Raw genomic sequence first — 27,617 nt, 5'->3', positions numbered from 1 at the left:
CTTTTCATCTGGAACTGCAGTAGAGTAATAGGTACTTGTAAAATTTGATACTGGATATCCTCGTATCGCGGAATTGTGTGACTTTGGATACTTTTTAGAATATTATTAATTTTCCCGAAAGTTTCACACAATTAATTTTTGTTTTTTAAACTTGTGCATTTCAAACCTGAAGTTATGCTATTTGAACGGTATCGGTTAAACCTCAATTATCGGCCTGTTTCAGTTATTGACCAAATTGAAGTAAGCTGTTGCACACTTTAATCAAACGCTGACGGAATTTCAAAATGAAGCAGATTGCCGAATCGATTTTAAAATACCGCAAATTAAATTGTGATCTAAATAAAATAACAGTTATTTAGGAGTTGCTGTCCCCATTAAGGTGTCGTGGATTCAATTCCTAAACTATCTAAGGACGGGTTGTTTCAAAGAATTTGAACAATTCATCAAATTTCAACGTTCATTTTCGGGTTCTGTAAAAGTCCTATTCAAGTTCTGTTACTAAATAATTGTAGGCTAGTTGCTTGACAAAACTAAAATAAAAACAGAACTTGAAAAAATCTTTCACAGTACTTGAAAATGAACGTTGAAATTTGATGAATTGTTCAAATTCTCCGAAACAACCCGCCCTAAGTCCATGGTAATAGGAATTTTTAATTTATGTCTCTCATTTTAAATATGCGAAATGCTCATTCAAGGTCAATGAAATATTCATTTTCAAAATTGGAACGGATTAGTATAAATCTTACCAGACAAGCGATAATGTATGCACCAAAATTATTTTATTGAATTATAATTCTTTATTCGAAATGAGTATTTAAAAAACAAATGCTGGGCAGATGCTCAAAAATGTCTTAATTTTTCAAGTTTTCCAACATTCGAATACAAGTATTTTTTTATAACGTTTTTCAGCTTTACAATTATAATGTTCCGTTATTTGTCTACGCAAGTAATATCATATGTACTGTAATATAAGCTCTCATGCACTCGCGATCACATTCATACGCATTTAAAATTATCGTAATATTAGGTACTTACAATCTAATGAATGTAATTTAACCGCTATTATGTGGTTTATCCTTGGAAATTGGATATTCTATATTATATTTTATGATTCGTGAACGCAATTATGTAATATATATCTCTATTTGAAATCATACAATATTAATATCATATTCGTTGTTGGCGGATTTTTATTATCTTTTAGTTATTTTGAACTATTTTCATTTAAGTTTTTAATGTAGGTATGAAATGACTGGGATTCTTTTAAACCGAGATCATAATTGTCTGTAGATTAGTAAGTAATTCGGGTGGTGGTGATTGAAGTCATTTTTTTTATTTTTCGGAATAACTTTATTGAGTAAAACCTCAAATTGTAATATTTAAATATTGAAGACAATATTAGTGATTCCTAAACGAAAATCTGAAACAGAAAAATCAGAAAAGGAAACGGTCACATCTTGGACTCGAACCCGAGAAAACGAAAACGTGACCGAGGGGAATAGGGTCCCATTAGCTCAGTTGGTAGAGCACTGTCACGGAAAGACAAGGGTCCTGGGTTCGAGTCCCAGATGTGACCGTTTCCTTTTCTGATTTTTCTGTTTCAGATTTTCGTTTAGGAATCACTAATATTGTCTTCAATATTTAGAAGTCATTTTTGACACGACGATATGTTTAAACTTTGAAAATGCACTCTTTTGTGTACCATCTTTCTCTTCGACGAAAATAATTTACTCCAGGGCCTTTTGTGTGGGGTTAATATAAAAAAGTCTTGCAAATGAGCATTAATGAGCTAGATACATTGGAAATGTATTAACCATAGAAAATGTCTCTGGGTGTTCACAATTGCCACAGAAAAAAACAGCATCCATGTTTTTCTTACATTTCTTTATCTGATCGTTACCTGAAAAATTCATCAAATTGTTATAATTAAAATTTTCCAAACATCCAAAAGTTAGAGGTAATTAAAGTACTGTGAATCAACGCGCTTATAATGGAATAATAAAAGAACTTGAATAGAACCATCATAAAACATGAACATTGACTTTGAAAACTGATGAATTGTTCAAGTTCTATAAAATAACTGGTCCTAAGTCAACAGGAAATTCCATAAAATAACGTGTTAGTTGACAATGAAAAGCATCAATCACCTTTCTTACAACTCTGAACCTAACCTAACCTAACCCTTTGTAGTGCCAATGAGTTAGGAATCCAACGAAATCGCTTGTCTTGATTACCATTGTAAAATTATTATTTTGTTTTGAATCTTAATGTGGAAAAATAGCTGTGCTAGACTTTTTTATTAATGTCTAACCCACCGTTATAACGATGGGTCTGTCAGACAATTTTAGGAAGTTTCGTAAGGTTATACTCTACTTTCGGTTACTAAAAGACGGATGCAGATAATAATAATACTTTAAAATTAAGTGCAAAAGTAAAAGTTTATTGAAGTGTTTTGAACTTCTCCATACTATTTATTAACATTCATTTGAAACCTCTCAGAGTGTCTCAGAGATCGATGCAATAGAAACGATAATGTTTTTCCTTTGTTCTAGTAAAATTTATTTTGAATGTGTTACAAAATTAAATTGTTCTAATTTAGAAAATGAGTTTATAAATGCAGTTTTTTTGTACACAAAAAACAAAACGTTTTTTAAAAATGGCTTTACAGAAACCACTAATATTTAGAGTTTAGAAAAGGGGTTGGTTTAAATAAACTCATATACTTATTGACTATTGATAGTGATGAAAAACGGAGAGGAATATTTTGTACAACAGTTTACTTGAAATAAATTAAAACCATAATATATAATAATAATTGACCAATAATTTGTTAACTTTCCAATTCTCTAAAACAAACAACTATTCTTGTAGAAATCTCTGTGAAAGCCTCAGAAAAAATCGTCATGTCAGTTGGACCCTATTTCCTGGAAAGGGTTAAATCCATCCAATAATGACGTTGAAAGTCACCAATCAGTCTCACATCCCTTGGTAAAATACATCGGAGACAGGTGGAGGGCGGCACGGCGTATTATTTATGGATTTAGGTTAAGCCAAAGATATTTTTAACCCGTCGGCGTTTTGGCAAACTAACTCCTTCATTTGACTTCATAACTACGCACCCCCTGGGCCGTGCAGCACACATCTCCATTACTGCTTCCGCTATCATTGAATAGAAAATCTTTAGAAGCTACATAGATGTGCACTCTATAATGATTTAAAAGGAGAACGATATCGTCAATTAACACAAGACCATCCAGAAAAGAATTTTGATGAATTTAAAAAAAATGTTTGATCAATTTCGCCCGAAGTTAGATAACATTGACGTATCTTTGAGCACGCAGATACGCCCACAAGACAATCTAACGGTTTATCTAAATAGTGCCAGGGCTTTTTTTAGAAAAATCTGTATTCCATGGAGCGGCTGCTCCAGTATTTATAGCATAATAAAGTAAGTCGACCCTTGACTTATCCGATCTTTATGTTTTCAAGCAACATCGCGATGGGCACAATCATCAGACCATTGATATGCGAGATCAATTTGCTATGGTAAAAATGATACATTTTCGTTTTTATCGTTTCAAAACTATCGAACGGGACAAAAATGTACCTAACTGAAATATCTAATATGCACTGTAATATGCTGAATATTCCAAATTCAGACGTGTTATGATCTACCCTAGTGTCGATTAGCAGAAATCTTGATTTGTTGACATTGTTGGTCGAGGTTGCTTATTATATTTGGCAGTTCAGAAGACTTGCATTGATACATTTTAAATGCCAAGGTGACATGCAAGACAACTCCTTAGACCACATCTGTGACACAGACGTTGCTGATCCAAAACCCTAATCTCATCAGGTGTAAAGAAACTTTCATTAGCAACCTGGTAAGAGATGAGATTACAAACATGTTTATTTTGGCTGAATATTGTAAAGATGCTGTTTTGGAGAACTTTAAAAAAAATTTTACGGCTGTCGTAAAAAACGCAATCGACAAAATAACTACAACCGTTTTAAAGAAACTTTTTCTACTAACTAGGGCGTAATCGTAAGGAAGAGTGATTCATCCCCCTTTAAATCCTTCCCTCATAATTTATTCTAATATTAGTTAATTAAGAGCGACGGAGCTCATTAGATTACCTATGTTTTTATGCGCGCTGGTTTAAATTGTTTTTTTTTATCAAGTATTAGTCCTATAATAAAGCCTCGCTTAATCTTAAAAGTTTGTCACAGCCTGGATGGATTATTTGCCTAATGCCTTGGCGTTGCCAAAATTATATGTAGCCAAAATTAAACCATTTAAAACTAAGCATATCTGATGGACAATGAAATATAGAAGTTAATTATATTGTAAAGCTTTTTAAAAAGAGTAGTTTTGCAGATAATATAAACTTTAATAAGTACAATAAAATTCTACTAAAAAAATGCTCCACTTAATTTTAGTGGAAAAGCTAATAAATTTAATTTCTTGCGACAGGGTCAGCGATAGTATTTTCATCTGAACTTGAACTAGTTTTCGGGCTACCGTTGAATAGTACAACTGTAGATACGCTCTCTCCCGAAATTCGTTTGTTTGGTCGATAATATGGAAACGATGCGTAATTATTAACCTTCTCCCACCATCCTCCCCTCGCCTAAATGGTTAGACAATAAAACGGCTGCACAATGGAATATTTTATTTTTATTATTCACAAATCTCCTTATTTCGAACAAAGGCTATGCGATCTGCGTGGCTAAATGATTTGTATTGCACAACATTTTAAACCCACGATATGGTGTACAGATTTTTTTTAATATCTGGGTAGTTTGCTTTTCTGTAAAACAAACAATCTGTTATACCCCTAGTACACGTTGGCCGAACGCATTGCGCAGTCTGCACAATCTGTTATACTCCTAGTACACGTTGGCCCAACGCATTGCGCTGTCTGCACAATCTGTTATACTCCTAGTACACGTTGGCCCAACGCATTGCGCTGTCTGCACAATCCGTTATACTCCTAATACACGTTGGTCTAACGCATTGCGCCATCTGCACAATCTGTTATACCCCTAGTACGCGCTGGCTCAACGTGTAACGACCACTTAGCCGTTTCCCACGATGGCCGCCAACGTAGGCCAGCCAACCTGAGTATTATCGGTTTTCGTGCACACATCAAAGGATCTTCGCGCAAACAACATTCTTACGTTGACGAATTGGCGCCAACTTTGGCCGAATGTAGGGGCATCACAGTTTTTTAGTTTTCTCTATCTGGATTTTCTAGGCAAGTAACATTCTCAGATCATGTCGTCATTTCAATATTTTATCGCAAAAAATTTTATTCTGCGCGCATTTCTCACTTCATTCCCACTCCTACGTGATCAGTTTTTCGTACACTCGACGTGACTTTACTCTGATTAACTTGACGAGCCCTTTTTTCATGGAGCGTTCCCGTGTTTTCTTCCATGATCAAATAACAATATTAATTAATTAATTTATTCCAGAAGGTGTATTTCAGGGATAGTGCGGTACATTCCATAATTCTGTAACTGTACTGAGTTAAAAAAAAAAAAAACAATACACAAAATAAAAACAGAAAATTAGTTAAAAAAATAAATGTATGCAAATAGTCGTTTATAGAGGTTAATATTTGACTTTCTCTCGTCTCCTGTCGGACCATCAGGGAGGATTCTTACTAGGCAGCCATAGCAGTGATTATGAAAATTACTCTGAAAGAGTGCGCTCGTCCCTCCAGGAAAATTTCCGTAGCTCTGCAGTATCACGGTAGGTGAAATAGTAGTTAGCGATATGCATGATTTAGCTAATGTCATTGGGATGCAGTGCAATCTATACACAGTTCTGACGTTTACATTTGTAATGCTAAAACTCTTCCCGAATTATCTCCTAGTAGATTTAAACGGAGTTAATTTGAAATGGTAACTGTCTTCGGTATACAGAAGGGAACTACTGTATTCGGTGCACAATTGACATTTTCAAGAGAACATGCCTGTTTTACGACTCGTTCTTATGCAATGATTTTTGCTTCCTCCCTCCTACAACATGCGAAGGCGCATACTTATAATTTTCTCTCTTTAAAACACCCACACACATCTTGTCACTTCTTTTGTATCCTATGTACATATAAAAAAAATTGTAGAATCTTTTTCTCCTTTTCTAAAGCGAATAGAAATTTCCGGTTTTCGTTTTTCTAATTATTGCTGATATAACTGGCTTTCTATGCTATTTTTTATAATTTTAAATCTACTCGTATTTACTCGTTAGTAGCCATTTTTGTACTTCAGTGTAATTTTGTGTTGAATCTCGACCGAATTTATCTTGTGATTTTTTTAAAATAAAAAATTTAAAAGTTATGTTTTTAATGTTTATTTTTCATGTATTTTTAAAGACAATGTACGATTTGTGTGAAATTTAAACACGCACTCTGAGTTCTATCAAATGAAAATAGCAACAACTTCTAAAGTATTGAAAATGGAAATCAAACAACTCTACCAATTTCCTTTACCTTACCTCGCCAAATATTTTCTACCACTGCCAGATCTGAAAGAGTTAAACATATTGTAAATACAGCTATTTTCAATATTCAATGTACACCCAATAGACAAAACGTATACAAAATATTCAATTTAATTTTTTTTTTTAGGAAAAGCAAATAAATAACGTACATTCAATATATCAGCAAGATATCAGAATAATATCACATTCAAAATACCTATCTCTATCTAAGTATAAATGACTTTAACAACCTCCCTTTAAATCTAAAAATACCTATCTCTATGTAGATAAAACTTACTTAACCATCTTCCGTTAAATCTAAAAATTGTCGAAAATATTTACTAATTTTAACTAAAATTGAAACATTTTCTTAAAGAGGTGATATCTCACAAAAGCGGCGCTATAAAAATTATCCAATAAATAATAATAATAATAAAAGAGTCCACATACATCGTTATTATATTTTTTTTATCAAATTCTAAAATTTATTTATCGATAAATCTTGCGTTTTACTTACATATCTTTTTGTTATCATTCACAATATTTTGAAAATTGAGCTAGAATTCCTCATACAAGTAACTCACACAAGATCCTTGTCTATTTATGGTGAGGAAAGACTATTTTTTGTTCCACATTATAATAATGTATGACATATAAACATTGTATATTTATTACAACAAATGCAAATATTAAATAATTTAAAAATATTAACTTCTTCAAATTTTGCAAATTCACTTTGTGGCACCATTTTATTAATAAAATAATTAAAACACTTTGTTTTTTCCACGATAATCTTTATTTTTTATATAAAGTCAACGTGTTTCGAGAACGATGTTCTCTTCATCAGGACAATTAATGTACTAAAAACTAAATTGTCAAGTACCTATATAGAGACAGGTGTGGGTAGAAAAGGAAGTAGTGTGGGGGGGGGGGTTGAGGGGAGGGGTGAGAGGTTGAAAGGGGAGGTGCTTAGAAGATCAAAGACAAAAAATTACGATGGAAATATGTTTAAGACAGGGTTATTAGTAAAATTAGTGTACTGGACACCTACGCCAGTGACATCGACTGTAAATGCCGGTTTCCTCTCGGGGGTACCTTAGGTAAGGATTTTCAAAGAAACACAACTTGCGAATGTCGTCGGACAACTGACTGATTGTGGCAGTTGTTTGCATATTTATTGAGTTCGAATTGAACACGTGTTAATGTACATCAAATATTCTTATCTCTAAACAGGATGCATGAGAGCATTAAGGAAACAATAAAAATAACCAAATTTTAATTACTACGGTTAAATCCCATTTGATACATGATACGTGTCCGGTGATAAGCTTCAAAAGGGATTCGGCGTCGTTAAATGCGTGATAACAATAAATATCCATTTCCTTAATTATTTTAATGATTATGTCCATCCGCCTGCTGTCCGGTACACCCCCAACGTGAAAAAGTATTTTTCACCAAATAGTTTCCTCGGACAGCAAGGTATCTTCTTAAGGTGTGAAGAACAATGGTTTTCATAGGTGTGTTGGTGTTTTCCAACTGTAGATATTCGTTGAAGTTTCTGTCGTTGAGAGGTACTGCTATGTTGTCTTCAATTTCAATTAAAAATCCGTATCTTTTGACGGCATGAAGTGATCGTTAAAGTAATCAGCTTTCATATTTCAGCAGAATGAATGAAGTAAAGGGCGGCCTTCGGTTATGTGACCCACATGTCAAGTGTTTACATTTGAGGTATTTGTTTATAATAAACAAATCTTTCGTTTGTAGTTCAAGTTCGTGAATCAGTGTTATTGTTATTACTGTCTCTCATGTGACTCTTTTTATTGGGTTTATCTGAACCTTATCTGGTTCCTTATTATTTATTCCAATCTTTATTTCAATTACGCTCTGTGTAGTTTATTCCTCGCCTCAGAGGATGAAGTTAGCAACTTGTACAGCAACAACCTTTTTCTTAAACGATTTCCACTCTCGTGCCATTTGGATTACTTCAGCGGTAGATTTGGAGGGGAAGTACAGGAAAACACAAGTATTTGCAGTAGCGTCGGAAAATTCACTTTTTCCATCTGGCGTGCCAATGAACTTCGATTTCGTCATATTATATGTGCACGGTTCTTCCAGGTGATTCTCCCCCGGCAGAAATAACCTTTTCTGGTATTCTGTTTTCATTTCCACCTGGAGAAATATTTCTTTCATGTTTGCAGCAACGGCAATTCTTTGTCCCGTATCTAGGAACCGAGTTGATTCTCTCCATTGGAGCGCCGTGATGGGCGCAACATAAACATTATCTTCATTGTTTTCTCGTGTAACAAAGCTGTCACCATTATCTCGTTCGATTAATATTTTTAGTGGATACACTTCTTGTGCCGCTAGTGTTCCGATTTCACATGGATTAATTTGCTGATAAGTATCATTCGGCAGATTTATTAATTTCACAATTTTCAAAGATGTCACAATTTTCACAGATTTCACTATTTTTACAAATCTTGAATCGTCCTCGTGAATGGTGTTTCCGGGGCTCCATACGCCTCCGGATGATAATGCGGCATCATTAATTTCGCTTTCCATCAGCGCCATATTATGTGCCTGGTTGTCGACCCCTTTCCTTGCGAGTCGTTTCTTTTCGCCAACATTACTTAGCGACAATGTTTCGTAATATTCTTCATTTTTATGAAGATGCTGCACAAAGGTTGTTTCCGGTATATCCTCAGGCAGTAGTGTGAGAGTGGACTTCCAGCCACCCTGACGAGTTGCACTCTGTGCATTACCATTTTCTTCATTTTTATGAAGCTGCCGCACAGGGGTTAACGTTAGCTGTGGCTTTTCTATCACAGCCGTGGAATCCTCTGGCGGATCCTGAGGCGGGAACGGTATCTCCGGTATATCCTCAGGCAGTAGTGTGAGGGTGGACTTCCAGCCACCCTGACGAGTTGCACCGTGTGCATTTTCATTTTCTTCATTTTTATGAAGATGCCGCTCAGTGGTAAACGGTAGCTGTGGTTTTTCTATCACAGCCGTGGAATCTTCTGGCGGATCCTGAGGCGAGAACGGTGTCTCCGGTATATCCTCAGGCAGTAGTGTGAGGGTGGACTTCCAGCCACCCTGACGAGTTGCACCGTGTGCATTTTCATTTCCTTCATTTTTATGAAGATGCCGCTCAGGGGTTAACGGTAGCTGTGGCTTTTCTATCACAGCCGTAGAATCCTCTGGCGGATCCTGAGGCGAGAACGGTGTCTTCGGTATATCCTCAGGCAGTATTGTGAGGATGGACTTCCAGCCACCCTGGAAATCTGCAAAAAGTGCATCCAAATACCGTGCAGTCTCCTCTTCTTGTAGACGCTGTGGGCGCCCATCTTCTTCTAGTTGACGTTGTAAGCGCCAATCCTCTTCTATTTGGCGTCGTAAGCGCCAATTCTCCTCCTGTAGTACTCTAACTGTTTCCCAAGAAGAGCGTGAGTTGCCGCTGTCTTCGGATGCCGGCACTAATCCTCTCCTGGAAGCAGGTGCTTCTGCGCCTTTCCAGGAGCGCAGTGAAGGTGTCATGTTTCTTGATTTTCTGAGGAAAATCCGGCTCGAAGGACCATAAATGTACTGGACACCTACGCCAGTAACATCGACTGTAAATGCCGGTTTTCCTCTGGGGGGTACCTTAGGTAAGGATTTTCAAAGAAACGCAACTTGCGAATGTCGTCGGACAACTGACTGATTGTGGCAGTTGTTTGCATATTTATTGAGTTCGAATTGAACACGTGTTAATGTACATCAAATATTCTTATCTCTAAACAGGATGCATGAGAGCATTAAGGAAACAATAAAAATAACCAAATTTTAATTACTACGGTTAAATCCCATTTGATACATGATACGTGTCCGGTGATAAGCTTCAAAAGGGATTCGGCGTCGTTAAATGCGTGATAACAATAAATATCCATTTCCTTAATTATTTTAATGATTATGTCCATCCGCCTGCTGTCCGGTACAATTAGTTTGATTATTAATAATAAATTAAATTTTTTATAAATATTAATTATTAATAAATTATTAATAAAATTTATTATTATTAATAATAAATTAAACATATTTCCATTGTAATTTTTTGTCTTTCATCTTCTAAGCACCTCCCCTTTCCACCTCTCACCCCTCCTCTCAACCCCCCCCCCACACTGCTTCCTTTTCTACCCACACCTGTCTCTATATACTTGACAATTTAGTTTTTAGTACATTAATTGTCCTGATGAAGAGAACATCGTTCTCGAAACATGTTGACTTTATATAAAAAAAAAGATTATCGTGGTAAAAACAAGGTGTTTTAATTATTTTATTAAAAATATTTTAAAAAATAATAACATTTAATTCAGTTCTGAAAGAGTTAAACACAATTATATTTAATGTCACGAACAATGTACCTAAATAATGTAAATAAAATCATACATTTAAAAAATATTTATATTATATACCTCCTACATATGGATTGTAAGTTCCTCCTGTCCTAAAATGAGTTCTGTAACTCATCGGGATTGCTCTAGCAAGAAATAAACACAATAAAAAAATAAAATAAAATAAAAATATTTAAATATTTAATTTAAATATATATTTATACATATTTAGTTTACAATTCAAATACAAAAAAATGACATTTGTAATGATAGACTTTAATAAAAAATACTTGCCACACGCCACTTTTTCGATTTATGTGGGCAAGGTACCCGAGCAAAGGTCAGCTTTGATCTTCCTCCCCCATTCGAGAACTGTTCGATTTGCGGCGCGATTAAGAGCGAGATTTGAGGCGAGCTTTCACGCGAGGCGGGCAAGTTAAAAGGCTCCGAGAGCCCTCAGCATTTGGCCCTCAGCTCTGAGCCCTAAGCCCTTGTCTCTCGGGGCAGTCGAGGCTACGAGCGAAGGCCCTTCCACTTATACACAATCCTCGCTGCATCTGGCCTACTGACTATTCCCTCGAGGGGTCTGCGATACTGTTTGAGGCCGAAGTCACGTAGGTTCTTGACCTTCGGGCCAATTAAAAGATAATTCGTTAGGATGAGGTAGTTATACAACAAACTTTTGAGACAATTTTTAATGATAACGGGGTGAACTTAAAAGAAAAAAAATTTCTGGGCAGTTGTGGAATTCTTTGTCGATGGAAAAATGTGCAAATGTGCAATAAATATAATTAGTTAATATAATAGCCCTTATGAATCTAGAGATAAGTGAAACCTGGTTGGCTGGCAGTTATTAATTTAAAAAAGTGGTGTATTACAAAAAGTACGTATTTTTCGTATTTCGTATCGACTCATAATTTTTTGTGGGACAGAAATAAAGATAAACATAAAATTTATACCCACAGAATCTATAATTCTATGTAGGTACGCATATTATAAAGTAGATTTACTATTAGTATTCATTTTTAAATAGCTGCGCGCTCCACACGCTCTTCGGTCCTATTCAAAGTGGGTCAATGGAAACAAACTACACACAATATTATTGAATAGACTACATTTGCTGAATAAATATAAAATAAACTTTTCTGTTGTAGATTGTATTTGTTTTATGTACTTCCTGTCTTCATATTATATTATAACACGGTCATATTATAACAAGTATTGACGGCTTCCGTGGTCGAGGGGTAAGGCTCTCTACATGCAAACCAAAAATAGCGAGTTCAAATCAAATTTTATTTGATTAATTTGTGTTATTTCGCAATTTACTCAATTAAAATAATATAAAGTATATTTGCGGCGGGTTTCAGAGTAAAAGATACTCTCAGTAATGCCCTGGTGTAAGACCGCCACTCAGAATTGAAACGTTGCTTGGGATGGCTTTGGCCATGTTTGGTGACCAGATCTGAATAGCCAGGTACTTTCCCACCTTCCTTTTACCTTTTTCCTTCGCTACTCTTACAACATACCCCAATTGGGGTTGCCATAATGTCACTGACTTCAGACAGTTGTGAGCAGTTGGGGTTCTTGTGCGGTTCAACTAAAAATAAAAATATCAATATAATTTTTGTTTTATGTAATTCTGTTAATTTCTTAACATAATCAGAGAATCTACAATTGGTTGTATTTGCTGATTTACCAAAGATTAGTAAATTATTTATGATTGCATAAACAGTAATACAAATCTTATAACTGAATTAATGACACCCTCCTCCTCCCATACACAAAAGCATAGCTTTTCATGAGGCTACATACTTGAAGTAGAATATCAATATGATTGTAGTCATTTTTATTTTGGTTTCACATTATATTTATTATTATTATTATAATAGATTAATATTAATATCACTTACATTTTCCTTTTGTTACTATTTTTGTTATTACCGTTTTGTTATTATTATGTATTTAAACATCCATGTATTTAAATTTTTGGGCACCATGCCTGTTTTATGTACTTAAATAAAAAATAAATAAATAAATATTTGTGCTTTGGTGTTATCATTATTTTTGTGTGTTATTTATACGGGACACATTTCGACTTTTCTACAAGTTTAGAATGAATATTAAATATAATTGAAATATTTTTTTAACATGCTTCAGAAGGTTATACCGATTAATGTAATGTTAATCATTGAAAAAGAAGATAATACTAATTAATCAAAACGAAACAAGTAACAGAACAAGACACGTAAAATAAAAAGGTAACGGTCACAACTGGGAATCGAACCCAGGATCTTTGTCTTACCTGACAGCACAAAAAATGTTCAAAAGTTACTCTCGAGAAACTTCTTAAATGGGCAGTCAAAACATTTTATTTATCAAAAAATATGTTTTCTGTTCTAATTAAATAAATTAGAGATTTACTGACTATTGATTTACCAAAAGTAACTTTTCCGCAACAAAGAATGTAAGTAAATGTCTGCATTTCGTCCAGGAAACAGCCTGTCGAAAAGCTCCCGACGTACACAAACACTTGTATAATGCATGCTCTGTAGAATCTTTTCTTCCGAAACATGTGCTCTACAAATTGTGGCATTAATTTGTAAAGTAGCTGTGGCCGTACAGATCGTAGGTACAACATTACAGTGACGGAGCGATAGCGATTCGTCAGTTCCATGGAAATAAATGGAAAAACTAGCCCTCGCCTTTTCCCCATTTTTACATCCGCAAACATGAATACCACTTACTTCTTCTAAATTTACAATCGATACTTGGATATAATTTGAGCTATGTAACACAAAAAATCATCAAATAGTCAGATCTATATTTATGAAATTTGCAGAGGCTTTTATCTCGGTCTTGGATCATTATTATTATTTATTGATTATTATTTTACAGTTAAGGACCTTATTCTGCCACATTCAATATATTTGAATTCTCGTCACATTTGACAACGTCACATTTGACAACGTCACATTTGACACAGTCACATTTGACATCGTCACATTGACAAATTCACATTTGACAATGTCACATTTGACAACGTCACAAATCTATTTTTTTAGCGCCGTCAAGAAGTTTTTCAAGGCTTTTTTCTGTGAATGTCATTTCAATCGTGAGCTGAGCAGTCTTTACAACAGCTGCGAAGCACAACCTTATCGCACGAACTAATAGCCGCTATGCAAACTTAAGAGAAGTGCTTAAAACACAGATATGAATAATCGCACCCACCATTTAAACTTTCCCAATGGTCCTCAAACTGTGAATACGTTCCCCACATCTAAAGAATAATTTATACATTATATGAATAATCATTAAAACAGATAGTCGTAGTTCTGCGAAATGACGTCAAGTAATAAAATTTAAATGTTTGCTTCAGTATTCTGCCTAAAACTGTAACAACTACAAATAATTGACCGGTAAAAGTTATATCCGAGATTTAAATTTACAAAATTCTTTAGAAAAAACATCTTTTAACCTATTCATATTTTTATTTATTTAAAATATTATTTTTTTAAATAATATTATTCACAAAATCTTTTTAATTTTAATTTGTTTTTATTACTCTTATATGAATTTCAAGGGTTCTTTAAAATAAGTGTGATAATAACTTAACAATGTATTAGATTTAATACTTTTTTTTTAATATGTTATTCTGCTGTTTTCAATTACGTTTACAGTCTTTATATTAAAGCCCAATTATGTCTTGAAAAATATTTATAAATAATTAATGAAAACGGTTTTTTTACTGATTATTTTTATTTGAGCTTCGTGTAGGATAGCTCCGTTCTGCAGAATGACGCTCAATTATAATTTAAATATGTGTGGGAAACAAGATCATTCTAGAACAGTTGGGTCCCCGGACCGTACTTTAAGAACAACTGCCCTTCAGCCCCCACCTTAAGTATAATTAAGGGCAGAACCGTACTGATATGTTTTTTATTCGTGTTTTACAAAAGAAAAATTGAAACCGGTAAAAAATGTAATATAATAATTTTGGAAATCTAATGAAGGGAATGTTTTTATTCTGAATGATGAAAGGCAAGTTCAAAAGAAGGTTGGATATTGACCTCTTCAGATCTGCTCAAAAAACCAAGCTCAGACCAATATCTTTGCTCAGACCAAATAAGACTTACCACGTTTCGATTCTGCGCGAGACTGAGAAAATCAGGTGCCAGAACGAGACACACATAAAATATTCATATGAACAGCCATCTTTAAGTTCTTCTTTTTTTTCCTCTACTTTTTTCGTTTGATAGATTACCCTATCTTAACAAACAAATTGCGATATTTAGAGGGCAGGCGTCCTTGTTCTACTGGTATTTCTGTGGAAGATGCCCCGAGGAACTAGCGTCATTGATCCTTTCGGTACCGGTGCACAATGGAGGAACACCCGATTGATGAAACATGTATATGGTTGACATTTGTCACTTGGGAACTAGTCGTTTCTACGACGCTTTCTTGAGTTCCACAGCTTGGCTGTGAAACGATTTGCTGGCCCTTGTGTTTCCTCCCTCCTAAAATAGGTCTCTTCAAGACCCATGTTCACCCCCCAAAAAGACCCTTAACGCAGTATCCTCAAGGAGGAGGCCTTGAGGGGAACTATTTTCCTTAGGGCTTCCTGAGTGGAGTTATGTAAACCAAAAAACAAACAAAAAATCCTAAATATCGCGATAGGCTGAACAATGAACTTGTAGAGATAGCCAGTGCTAGAATACCTAAAATCAAAACCAAGTGATGGATTTCCTTGGTGCACGATTTCCTTGGAGTGTAACGCGATTGAGGACTGAAGACAAATGGCGAGGCACTGCAGCCAATGGAGAAAATTTGTGGAGGAAGTCAAATTTCACCCTGAAATGTAGCACCGCGCCGTTTTGATGATACCGTGTTAAAAGCAGATGAACATGCTGATAATCTAGCTGAGATTTGAAAACTTCACCTCTGGGTGCTGAACCAAAAATCTCATATTCATGCTACGGAGGCGGAGGTCTTCTAATAACGGTTATATTCTTCCCAAAGAACTTTTGTGTTTTCAAAACTGAAAATATGCCTAAATCGACCAGCATTTCGCTTGCTAGTTCGCTCCTGTTAGAGTAAAAACTATTTTGAAAACGTTCAACTTTTTCCACGCTTTGATTAATCCTTATAAATAATTCAGATCAAACTGTGCCGCTCTAAACGTCGGGGCTTATTAGCATGATACGTAGATTACTAGGCCGGCCGTTCCTCAGTCAAAATGTGCTTTACATCCAATTATCCGAATGTTCGCCAATCGACTTTTGAATGGCAAATTTATTCTGCGCATCTATCTCATCATGAAAAAACGACACAGATTAAGGAGACAATTTTGCATGCGGGATCACATATTGACAAATCACCCTTTTACGTTTTCACTTGCGTTCATTACTTCGGATTCTCTATCTTCCGAGATGCTATTTTACTTTTTTTAAGAATCCTCTTCGGTGATGTGAATTTCTTTTTAATTCTTCTTACTTCTAGTATTAAAAACGGAAAATATTGCATGCGCAATAATTAATGATGCTGGCAGAGTATTGAACCAGTTCTGGACCGCTCTAAGACAACGCAGAGTTATCTTGCTTCATACTTTTCAAATAACCAAGAGTTTCTACTGTTCGAGTTCTAAGTTTTGCGAGTTACATATCTTCTCCAGAATGTGTACATTGCCGTGCCTGGCTGTCCAGTATCCATTTCCATGGTATCCTGAACATTCATTGCCAGCACATCTTGAGGGCTTCCATTCTTTTCTTTTCGCTGGCTTTTAGTATTCATGTTTTAATACAGTGTAAAAATATGTATTTATTAATTAACGAACTTACGTCTTATTTACAATACCAGTAATTAGAATTTAAAAAAAATGTATTTGAAAGCAATGACAAAAGACAGAGATAAACATATTGAGAGAAAATAGAATTGATGTGTAAGTCAAGACCTAGCTAGAAGTCATGACAATTAACAGATTTTTTTCACTTGCTTATGGTTTTGACCTATCTTAACCAGTCTCCATACTCTATACAACGCTGAATAGTATCCATAATTAGTTGAGTATTGGTTGTGGAAGAGCAGTTCATGGTTTCTGAATCTATGGGAGGGGATATTGAAAGAAATGAAAGTAGGTAAATCAATAATATAATTAATTTCGAAAAAAAACACATGTTTTCAATGGAGAAAAATTTAAAGTTAGTTCAATTAAATCATATTTTGAGTAATTTATTGACTCTTTCAAATTAGAGAATCAGCGCCCCGACGCGACGTCTTGGTCCATACCTTTGCATTTTTCTTACTGTGTCTCAGTGTATTCTGTAGACTGATATTCGAGGGTTTCCACCACTTTCCAGAACCATTTTATGAATCAGATGGTCCATCAATTAGTTCTCATCACAAAACTATACTCTTTCTCACTCAGAACTCTGCTTGTTCTTGGATCTTGAAGCTTGAAGAGAGACATCGTTGGCAGACAGTTGATAGTCTGTTGTTCTGATCTTATCTCAAAAAGAATGTTTGTTGTTCCAGGCAAGGTGGACGAGAAGGCGACGCAGCTGCACGCTATCGCCTCACTGAAGGTGCTACTGGACGCCACGCGTCCCGGCGGCTCTGTGAGCGGCGCGGCGGGCGGCAGCGGGGCGGGCGCGGCGCCATCGACGGCCAGCACCGCGTCGGCCAACGCCAGCGACCTGCCCAACGGGATAGCGCCGGACCCGCAGGACATGGTTAGTAGTTAGGCCTGTCAATAACTCTAAAAAGATTAACAATACGATTATGATGGAAAACAAACACATGTGGATTTCAAGTCAAATTCTTTCTTATTTTGTAAAATCTTTCTCTTTATCTTATTTTGAATGTAATATATGGACAGGTAAATATCAGATTTAATAAATAGGTCCCAATGGTCGAGTGGTTTAAGACTCCGGTCCCGATAAGACAAGAGATCCTGAGTTCGATTCCTCGTTGTGGCCGTTATCTATTTATTTTTCTGTGTCTTGTTCTGTTTCACGTTTCGTTTAGATTTATTAGTATTATATTCTTCTTCAACTATGAATTAAAAATATTTTTTAAGGCCTAGCTTTAAATTTTGAGTGGTGTAGAGTTGAGCATCCAATGACGTCATATAGTTAACTATGACTTCGGAGCGGAGCCGCCGGAGCGTTTGGATTTTTGGATATTACTCATTTTTCTATCAAGATTTTACTGATTGTGTCAATAATTGTAAATAATATACGAAAAACTAATATTATATTTACATAATTACTGAATGTTTGCGTCATAATACCTTCTTACCTCATGTCTAAGCATAATTGAATACAACTCAGTAGTTTGGTCTCCCTCTTACAAAATTCACATTAATAACATTGAGGGAATACAAAAAAAATTTCTACGTTTTATAAATTTTAAATTAAATATCCCACTAGAAGACTTACAATATCATTTCTTATTAAATACTCTAAAAATACACACATTGGAAGACAGGCGTAAAATAAACGACTTAACTTTTTTATTTTTTTATTTTTTTTTTTATTATTTATTGAGTTAGTTTATACATTTGAATATAAACTAATATAAACAAGATCATATTTCATTTTGTAATTTTACATATTTTTACAATAAATATTACATTTCTTTTTAAATACATTCATTCTTCCTTCATTCTTCAGACTTTCAGGCATTTCATCATACATTTTTAGTCCTTTGTACATTAGGCAGTTCTGTGATTTTGTTTTTTTCATATGTGGCAATCTAATCCTATTTACATTTCTGGTTTCGTAATTATGAACATCTCTATTAAAAACAATTTCATCCTTAAAATATTTTGGCATTTGGTTGTTCATGATTTTATGTACAAAAATTAACACATTAAATAATAGTCTCTTTTTTATAGAAATCCAATTTAGCTGTTCTCTCATTTGATCTATGCTTGCGTATTAATATTATATTCAAGATTCTAAATTCGACTGCTACGAACTTCTGCAACTCATAAACTTACGAATACCTACAATAACAAAACCACAAAATACACTATTCCACTGCAACACACATAAGCGCAATTACATTGCGAACTCCCCAATACAACGGTTTCACACTATGGGAAACCAATACTTAGGTGATGTCGATATATTTAATATTAACTTTGCGAATTTTGTGGATCACGTAAAAGACTTATTTATTTATTAACGCCGATTATAGCGGCTTTTACAAAAGAATAACAATTGTTTTACATATGAATACAGAATATACATAGATAAAAAAATATAAATATAAAATACATAAAAGAGAACAATAGAAATAGTAGTAAATTCAACACTATTCCTAAATAGAAGTTATATTTTTGTAAACCAGTCAAATCGCTGTATTTTTTAATTTATGTTCTTGTTATTTTTAATTTTGTTTCTTGCATATATCATTTTTTAATGTAATTTTTTATTATTATTTCTTTCTCATGTTTCAAAACTGTCTGTCATTAAAATTGTACCACCTAAATGTAAAAGCCCTCTGGGCGTTAAATAAATAAATAAATGTCTTATAATATTCTTAAATCTTCTTAAAATACTCATACGTAAGTGGATTTCGTTTACTGACACCCTTTTTTGCTAGTTCAAAAATAAGTGATTAATAAATTGATATAAAATGAGGATTTATTAATATCTACGATAAATATAAAATAAAGTTATATTATTTTACCGGATATAAAATGTTTTATTAATATGTTAGATGTGAATGACGTTTTATCAAAATGATAGATATAAAATTAAGTTTAATTAAAATACTAGATAAAATTAATTAATATGCTAGATATGTAATTAAGTTTTATCATAATGATAGATACAAAACGAAGTTTCATTTTAATATGCTAGATATAAAATGAAGTTTTATCAAAATGATAGATATCAAATGAAGTTTTGCTGATATTATAGATATACGAGTATAATGAAATTTTATTAATACGCTAGATATAAAATGAGGTTTTGCTGATATTCAAGATATATAATGAAGTTTTATTAATACGCTAGATATAAAATGAAGTTTTGCTGATATTCTAGATAATATAAATAAAATTTTCTGATATTCTAGATATACAGGGTGTATCGGCACGTACCCGACAAACTTTAACCAGCTATTCCTTAGCACATTTGGAGTAAAAAATGTTATGGGCACTTTCTGTCTGGGCTGTCCGGTAACATATTTTTAATAAAAAAATCATATTTCACCACATGCCAACAATGCTTTATCCTTTGTCAAAGTTTGAAAACCCATCTGGCAATATTTTATTCGAGTTTCGTTGAATAATGTACGTCCATACCTACATTGGCGCGCTTTTGCAATAACAATGAAATGGCATGGCACCATTCGTCTCATTTTTAACTATTATTATTTAGTGTGTATGAAAGAGCGAAGACGCTTTTTGACACACTTGTTAATAACAGCTGTTGAACACGAGAAACAATGCCAATGACAGTGACGGAGTGTGGATTTATTTTTTTTTGGAAAAAAATGTTACCGGACAGCAAAGTGCCCATAACATTTTTTACTCGAAATGTGCTGAGGAATAGCTGGTTAAAGTTTGTCGGGCACGTGCCGATACACCCTGTATAATGAAGTTTTATTAATACGCTAGATATAAAATGAAGTTTTGCTGATATTCTAGATATAAAATGAAGTTTTATCTTATCCCCAGGATGACGATCCTCCACCGGCGCCGCTAGACATGTCATGGCCTGAGACGTGGAAAAAACGTATCACTTACCTACTCATTGCCCCCATCATCTTCCCCCTCTGGATCACCCTCCCCGACACCAGGACGGCGAAAGGTACCTATATATAACACTACATTGTTTGTTAGAAATCGACCAAAGAACATGGTTAGTCTTTAATTTTGCATATTTCAGATCATGTGGTACAATATTTACTATCCAAGTTTCTGTAGCTTCTACGTATTGCAATGAATTGAAGTTCTTCTGCTTGTAAGATTTATCATTTTATCGAACTCTACCTTGAACTAAATTGAAGATCTAGCTTCACCATAAGTCACAAGAAATTTCCAAGATGTGTTCGGTGGGTCTTTATTACGGAATCATTCATGATTCAGTCTAGGTAAATAATGGTTCCCCGTCACTTTCATCGGTTCCATGCTGTGGATCGCGCCCTACTCCTACCCCATAGTAAAGTGATATTCTGGGGTAAAGACTATGGTGATTATTATTATATTTTAATCATGTGTTATGTAGAAACGCTGGTTCCCAATCAACTTCATTTGCTCAATCCTATGGATCGCGGCCTATTCCTACCTCATAGTGTGGTGATATTATGAAATAAATATCATTATTATTCTTATTCTATCTTAACCATAAGTTCTTCCCAGTCAAAAGGTAGTTCCCCATCACCTTCATCTGCTCAATCCTATGGATCGCGGCCTATTCCTACCTCATAGTGTGGTGATATTATGATATAAATATTATTCTTATTCTATGCTAACCATGTATTCTGTCCAGTCAAAAGGTAGTTCCCCATCATCTTCATCGACTCCATCCTAAGGATCGCGACCTACTCTTACCTTATAGTGTGGTGTTATTCTATTTTAACCATGTGTTATGTCCAGGTAAACGGTGGTTCCCCATCACCTTCATCGGCTCCATCCTGTGGATAGCGGCCTACTCCTACCTCATGGTGTGGTGGGCCAACGTGGTTGGTGATACGGCGCGCATCCCGCCCGAGGTAATGGGACTGACGTTCCTGGCTGCGGGCACATCCATCCCAGATCTGATTACGTCCGTCATTGTGGCGCGTAAGGGCTTCGGCGACATGGCCGTCTCCAGCTCGGTGGGGAGCAACATCTTTGACGTAACAGTCGGGTAAGCTAACACATTTTTTTTTGCCGTCATTTTTACAATGTAGGAAGGTCCTCGAAGGAGATTCCTGTTAAGGATAAGAAATTGTCCTTTACCTTAATATTATCAACGACTTTTACGTTAACTGCGATTTCTACGATTACAGTAGGTGGATTCCCATTCTCTATCCCTACCCAAGGACATGTTACTTAATATTCCCATCTCCTCATTTCAGTCTTGACACAAACCACGGCGAGTGAGATAGCCGCGTAGAGATCGTCACATATCAATCGCTCCAGTCTATGTTAATGCCATAACGAGTGGGATATGTATTCTATGAATATGTCTAACTTCTGTTCTTAATTGAATTGTCCTTAACCTTAAACTTAACGTCTTCTTGTTAATGCGATTCCAGTTTCTGGGACGATAGCGAAAAATTCGTTAATTTTATGGTTAAGAACAATTCTTTACTATAACCTGAAACGCTCCTCTGGGGTAAATTATTACCCTCAGATCCTATGTTGTCTTTGAGTCTTGGGTCTTTTTGAGAAAAGGAAGGGGTGAAGCAAGGAGGCTGGCAAATTATTATATTCGACGGTATAAATATAATTTCTAATCCAAAACCTAGCAAAGCGATTGTCTTTATTCATCGACATTACATATTTATCATTCTTAATTTTTCAATATTACTTATCTTCCGTCTTGCACACATGAGTGTTGCGAGTTTCCAGTCAATAAGTGCCTTCCTGAATAAAAGTGCTCACTTTATGAATGATTAGCTGTAAAACACGATGCACACATGACGCATCCTTATGAGTTCTATTCTACTTCGAGGCGTTTCTTTTTGTTCGGAAACAACATCATGACCAACCTAATGAACGCATTACAAAACTGGATCTCTTAATACTGTAAACTTGGATATTGAGCCTAAAAATAGTGCACTGATGCGGATGATCAGTTCTGTAAAGTGTCCTGAACACTGAACAGGCCATATTCTGACAAAGAACTAATGCAATTGAGCATGCTTACATCTCTTCTGTTCGTGAAAGATTGCACTCAGCATGTGACAATGTATTTGACAGTTCCAGCTGAAAGGTGCTTTCAGCATTTACAGGATCAGTAAGAAAATACTTTTCCTAAATTGATTAATCAATATTTTCAGCGAGGTTTTGTAAAAAATCCAAAATATTTTGAGCCAAAATCTAATTTCTTCGATCACGAATAAACATCAGAAAGAAAGCCCTCGCCAGTCAATCGAGTTTCAAATGAAAAACGGGTAAAAAGGATAAACAAAATTAAAATCAGGGTGAGTTGTGACCCTATCTTATCCAGCCATCGTACTTGCTTCTTAAGAGATAGTAAACAGTGGCCATTTCTGAATTGTTTTAATTCTGCTCGACATTTTACGCTTCATTCTTTACACCCGCCTTTCCGGGTCAAGTGAACTCAGCTCTCGCCATTGTTTCCATAGTATAAGGGATGATGATATTTATTTACAAAATGCAATTTGATTTTTTCGGCCAAAAAATTAAAGTTTGCTTCAATTCTAATTATAACAAAAATACGAATTGTATATTTTTGGTCATTTAAATTCATTACAGAAGGTGTTCAAAATAAAACAATTGTAGTAATTAAAATAATAAAATTCAGACACACTTAAATGTTTAATTTAATTCATTATTTATACCTATGTCCCATTATATTCTAAAAATATGATTAAGAAAATCCAAACAAACACGAAGATTTCCCTTTTTTAAATTTTATAATCTGTACTAAACGTCACAATCTTAAAACGGAACAGACGTGATATCATAAAGCAAAAATGCATTTATTTTATTCCCACAAACAAAGTGGTTTGGTTGGTAAAACTATCACCTAGCAAGATGTGCCTTTGTTTATTACTGTGTAATAAAATGTAGAAATTCAAAATGCTAACGAAATCAATAATTATGAAATGCCCCACGTTGGGCGCCATTTAGTAATATTTTTTTTAACTTATTTTTGTTATAATGTTGTTAAATTATTAATGGACTGTATTCAAAAAAATCACAACCCTAGACTGAATATTCTCCCTTCGATTAATTTAACAAACGATAATTACCCGGCAAAGGTACAAATTCACTGACCTAAATTATCGGAATACAAAACTGTTCAACGTTGATCGACATTTAATAGCAAATACATACCATCAAGGAAATATCAAATTAAACAATGATATATAATTATTTATGGAAAGGAGATGAAACTATTTGAAATATAATCATACCCTTTAATACAAAATCAGGTCCGTCATTCCTTGGCACCTCTTCTTGTCGGTATGTTTAGAGTTTTAGAACATCAATGGCCTAAATTAGTGTTGGGTTACAGCGCCTACTTTGGGCGCCATTGAAAAGTTGTAACATTAAGTATCTAATAATTATTAAAATGAATTTAAAACTCACTAAATCACAATGAAATATCTAAAAAAACGGTATCTTCAAAATGCATTCGGGGATTTAATATTAGAATAAACCAAATAAACAAATAATTTTAAAGTAATAATCAATTTACTCCTATTCTCTGAAAATGAGGTTTGGATAAGAAATATTTTCAATTTGGACAAATTTTTGTTTTGTAAATGCCTTCGTCGGGCGTCCCCAACTTTTTCTACCTTTCACTACTGTATACCACATTGTTAATTTAGAAAAACTACACTATATCGACTTCAATTCAACTCACCTTGGTGACCCTAACAAGATCAAACTCTGAAATCAACGGAATTCGTCCAGAAATTTTGTAGGTTTAGGGTACAAACAAAATTTTACATTGAAAAAATATTAATTTGATCTCCTTGAAATATCACAGATGCTTAATACTACCAGTATAATTTTACAGCTGATATTGTTAAGAGAATATTTTTGTAAGCCAAAAAAATTAGGTTTCAGGACTGTAAAAATGTTTTGGTGCGTAAAATCTTCTACTTATAAAAATGTGTCTTCCGATGAGCTTATATTTTTTAAAATGGCCAAATTCGTTTTTCAGACTGTCCGTGATTTCTTTTTTGCTGCAGTTAGACCTTGACATGTAACATTCGGAATCCGATGAAATCACTATTTACAATAATTATCTAAATAACTTAATTTTCCGCGCTATACAATGATACCATATTAGACAGGGGGTTCGTAAATAAGATTTTGCATTTTAAAGAATTTTTGTGGGACTTGGTTTTATATGGTTATAAAAAACTTGATTATAGCACAAGCCAATATGTTTTCTACTCACAGTATTTAATTAAAGTATCCATATTTATTTATAAGCGATCAAAATTTAAAACCAAAAATACACATTTTTGCATTAGTTTGCATTGCATCGTCTTAGGCTGGCCGCATACATACGTTTTTCGTATTCGATTTCCGAATTCGTTTTCCGTATTCGGACATCCGAATGCACGGAATCAGTAGAAAATACATTAACTGCCGCACACGTTCGTTTTAGTTCCGAACGGAACAAATTCCTTACGCAAGTTCCGAATGCGAGCCGGCGCGTTCGGAGAAACCGAATGGAAAAAACCTAATGACGTCATGTGGAACGCAGCTATTGCATACAGTTTGTTTGTGCCGACGCAAACGTACGGAAATTTCCGTTCGTAATTCAGTGTTGCCAACGGATCTTGACCTAATATCGCCGTTTCTCATACATAAGGTAGCGTAAAGTAGCCGAATTTGCTGTTAGGTGGGACATGTTTAAAATTGATGTTTTACGTGAAAATAAAAATTTCGTGGGGGGGGGGGGGGGTGGCTAGAGAATTTCAAAAAAATAAAATTTGTCCCCAGAAAATAAAAATAAAATCATGGGGAGGCGCCGATTCCGCTCTGAGTAGCCTAAATGGCGATATATCGCCCTTGTTGGCAACACTGGTACTGACGTTTATACATTCCGAATGAAGAAAAACGAACGTTTGAGCTAGTCTCACGGAATTCCGAATACGGAAAACGAATTCGGAAATCGAATACGGAAAACGTATGTATGCGGCCAGCCTTAAGGTATAATAAGATAAAAGTCTTCAAAACACACCCTTGATTCAATAAACCCCCTTCCTCTGCCCTCACCCCTACTTCTCGGTGACCTTAGAGCGGCACTGACCTAAATTAGTTTAGGAACACAATACAACCCCTCTCCGGGCGCCTTTCCATGTGACCACGTGAGCACCCCCTCCTCCCTCCCCTCCTTCATTCCTCGTTGCAGCGCGGGAGGCGGCATATTCAAATGGGTGCCATTTGGCCGAGATTATACTTGTATTATAAAGGAAAGAAACGATAAATTTTCTCTGTAAACATTACGTTTTTTTGCGTTTTCTTGGTGTTTTGTATTGGATCTGCTGGAGTGATTTACTTTATCTAATCAGTTATAAATCTAATTTAATGACTAGTTCAAACTTCACTGTTTAATAAGTAAATGGAAAAAAAAATTACTTTAAAATAAATTTTCATATGCTCCATAGCTAATGAAGGGAATGATTTAGGAGTTGAAAATGTGGTATTTACCTTAAAATGCTCCATAGCTAATGAAGGGAATGATTTAGGAGTTGAAAATTGTGGTATTTACCTTAAAATGCTCCATAGATAATGAGGGGAATGATTTGGGAGTTGAAAATTGTGGTATTTACCTTAAAATGTTCCATAGCTAATGAAGGGAATGATTTGGGAGTTGAAAATTGTGGTATTTACCTTAAAATACTCCATAGCTAATGAAGGGAATGATTTAGGAGTTGAAAATTGTGGTATTTACCTTAAAATGCTCCATAGATAATGAAGGGAATGATTTAGGAATTGAAAATTTTGGTATTTACCTTAAAATGCTCCATAGCTAATGAAGGGAATGATTTAGGAGTGGAAAATTGTGGTATTTACCTTAAAATGCTCCATAGCTAATAAAGGGAATGATGCATGAGTTAAAATTGTGTTTATTTTTATAAGCAATAATTATTAGCCTGAAACACTCATCCACATTGAAAAATCTCCTGATAAAAGATACATGACGCCAACGGGACTTGAACCCGTGTCCTTTCGACTGTCGGTCGACAGCTCTGACCACTGAGCTATGGCGGCTTATCTCTTATCCGCGAAATAATTCAATATATACTAGTGTTTCATTGAACAATTACTGCTTATTACATTTTTTCACCTGAAAACAACCAACTTTATTTTATATGAGAAAGGCATTGTAAGTGCTTACTCTCTCACTAGATGGCGTCGAGACAAATTGTCTACATTTTTTGGTGAAGATACTTGAACTTGTCAAATATTAATTATTATTTTTTATGGTAAACTAATGTTTAAGACAAGATTTTTTATGCATAGCACAAAGGGTAACAATTATTTTTATAAGCAAGAATTAATAATTATAATTATTGCTTATAAAAATAATTGTTACACTTTGTGCTATGCATAAAAAATCTTGTCTTAAACATTAGTTTACCATAAAAAATAATAATAAAAATTGTCGTATTTAACTTAAAATTATAATCAGAAAAAGCTGTATAACCGTTCAAGCTAATTTGAAACTCATATAGTCTCACATAAATCGTAGTGTCTCCCTTTACATTTGGTGAATAATATTATCTAAACGGCGTTAGAAAGAGAAAATACCAGGCTTTATATTCTAATCTAGAAGTTAACTATAGAATAATCAAAATATGCACCTTTATGAAACCAAAGGTTTCGACCACAATTTAAAAAAAACTTCGTAAATTTTTTATCATTTATTTTTATTTGAAACGAATTAAAGTGAGGTGATATTAGTTCGTTATCCGTTTGTCTAATAAAATAAGTGAGTGTTATATATTTTTACGCTATCAGTAATTTTAGTTATAAAAGCGTAAAGTGAGACATTTTTGTGTTTTTTTTTTTTTTTGTGTTTTTTTTGTGTTTTTTTTTATTTTTTTTT

The 27,617-nt window shown here is 34.5% G+C and overlaps 1 protein-coding gene and 1 non-coding gene across 2 annotated transcripts in view; one reads left to right on the top strand and one right to left on the bottom strand.

The window, feature by feature from the left end:
- The window catches only part of Nckx30C (solute carrier family 24 member Nckx30C), a 190,522-nt gene that overhangs the window by 86,872 nt on the left and 76,033 nt on the right, over positions 1-27,617 (top strand). Inside the window, exons 3-5 of the mRNA XM_089639087.1 lie at positions 17,386-17,582; positions 20,543-20,675; positions 21,464-21,716. Coding sequence (XP_089495213.1) covers positions 17,386-17,582; positions 20,543-20,675; positions 21,464-21,716 — 583 coding nt within the window. The remainder of the gene's footprint in view (positions 1-17,385; positions 17,583-20,542; positions 20,676-21,463; positions 21,717-27,617) is intronic.
- Positions 26,707-26,779, bottom strand: TRNAV-GAC (transfer RNA valine (anticodon GAC)). The gene has a single exon. It is a non-coding gene; the product is annotated as a tRNA-Val (tRNA).

The sequence above is a fragment of the Hesperophylax consimilis genome, chromosome 13 (assembly GCF_061612785.1).
Source record: "Hesperophylax consimilis isolate HC1 chromosome 13, BYU_Hcon_1.0, whole genome shotgun sequence".
NCBI classification, from domain to species: Eukaryota; Metazoa; Arthropoda; class Insecta; order Trichoptera; family Limnephilidae; genus Hesperophylax; species Hesperophylax consimilis.
The sequence above is the reverse complement of the archived record's forward strand: the minus strand, read 5'-3'. Positions and strand labels throughout refer to the sequence as shown.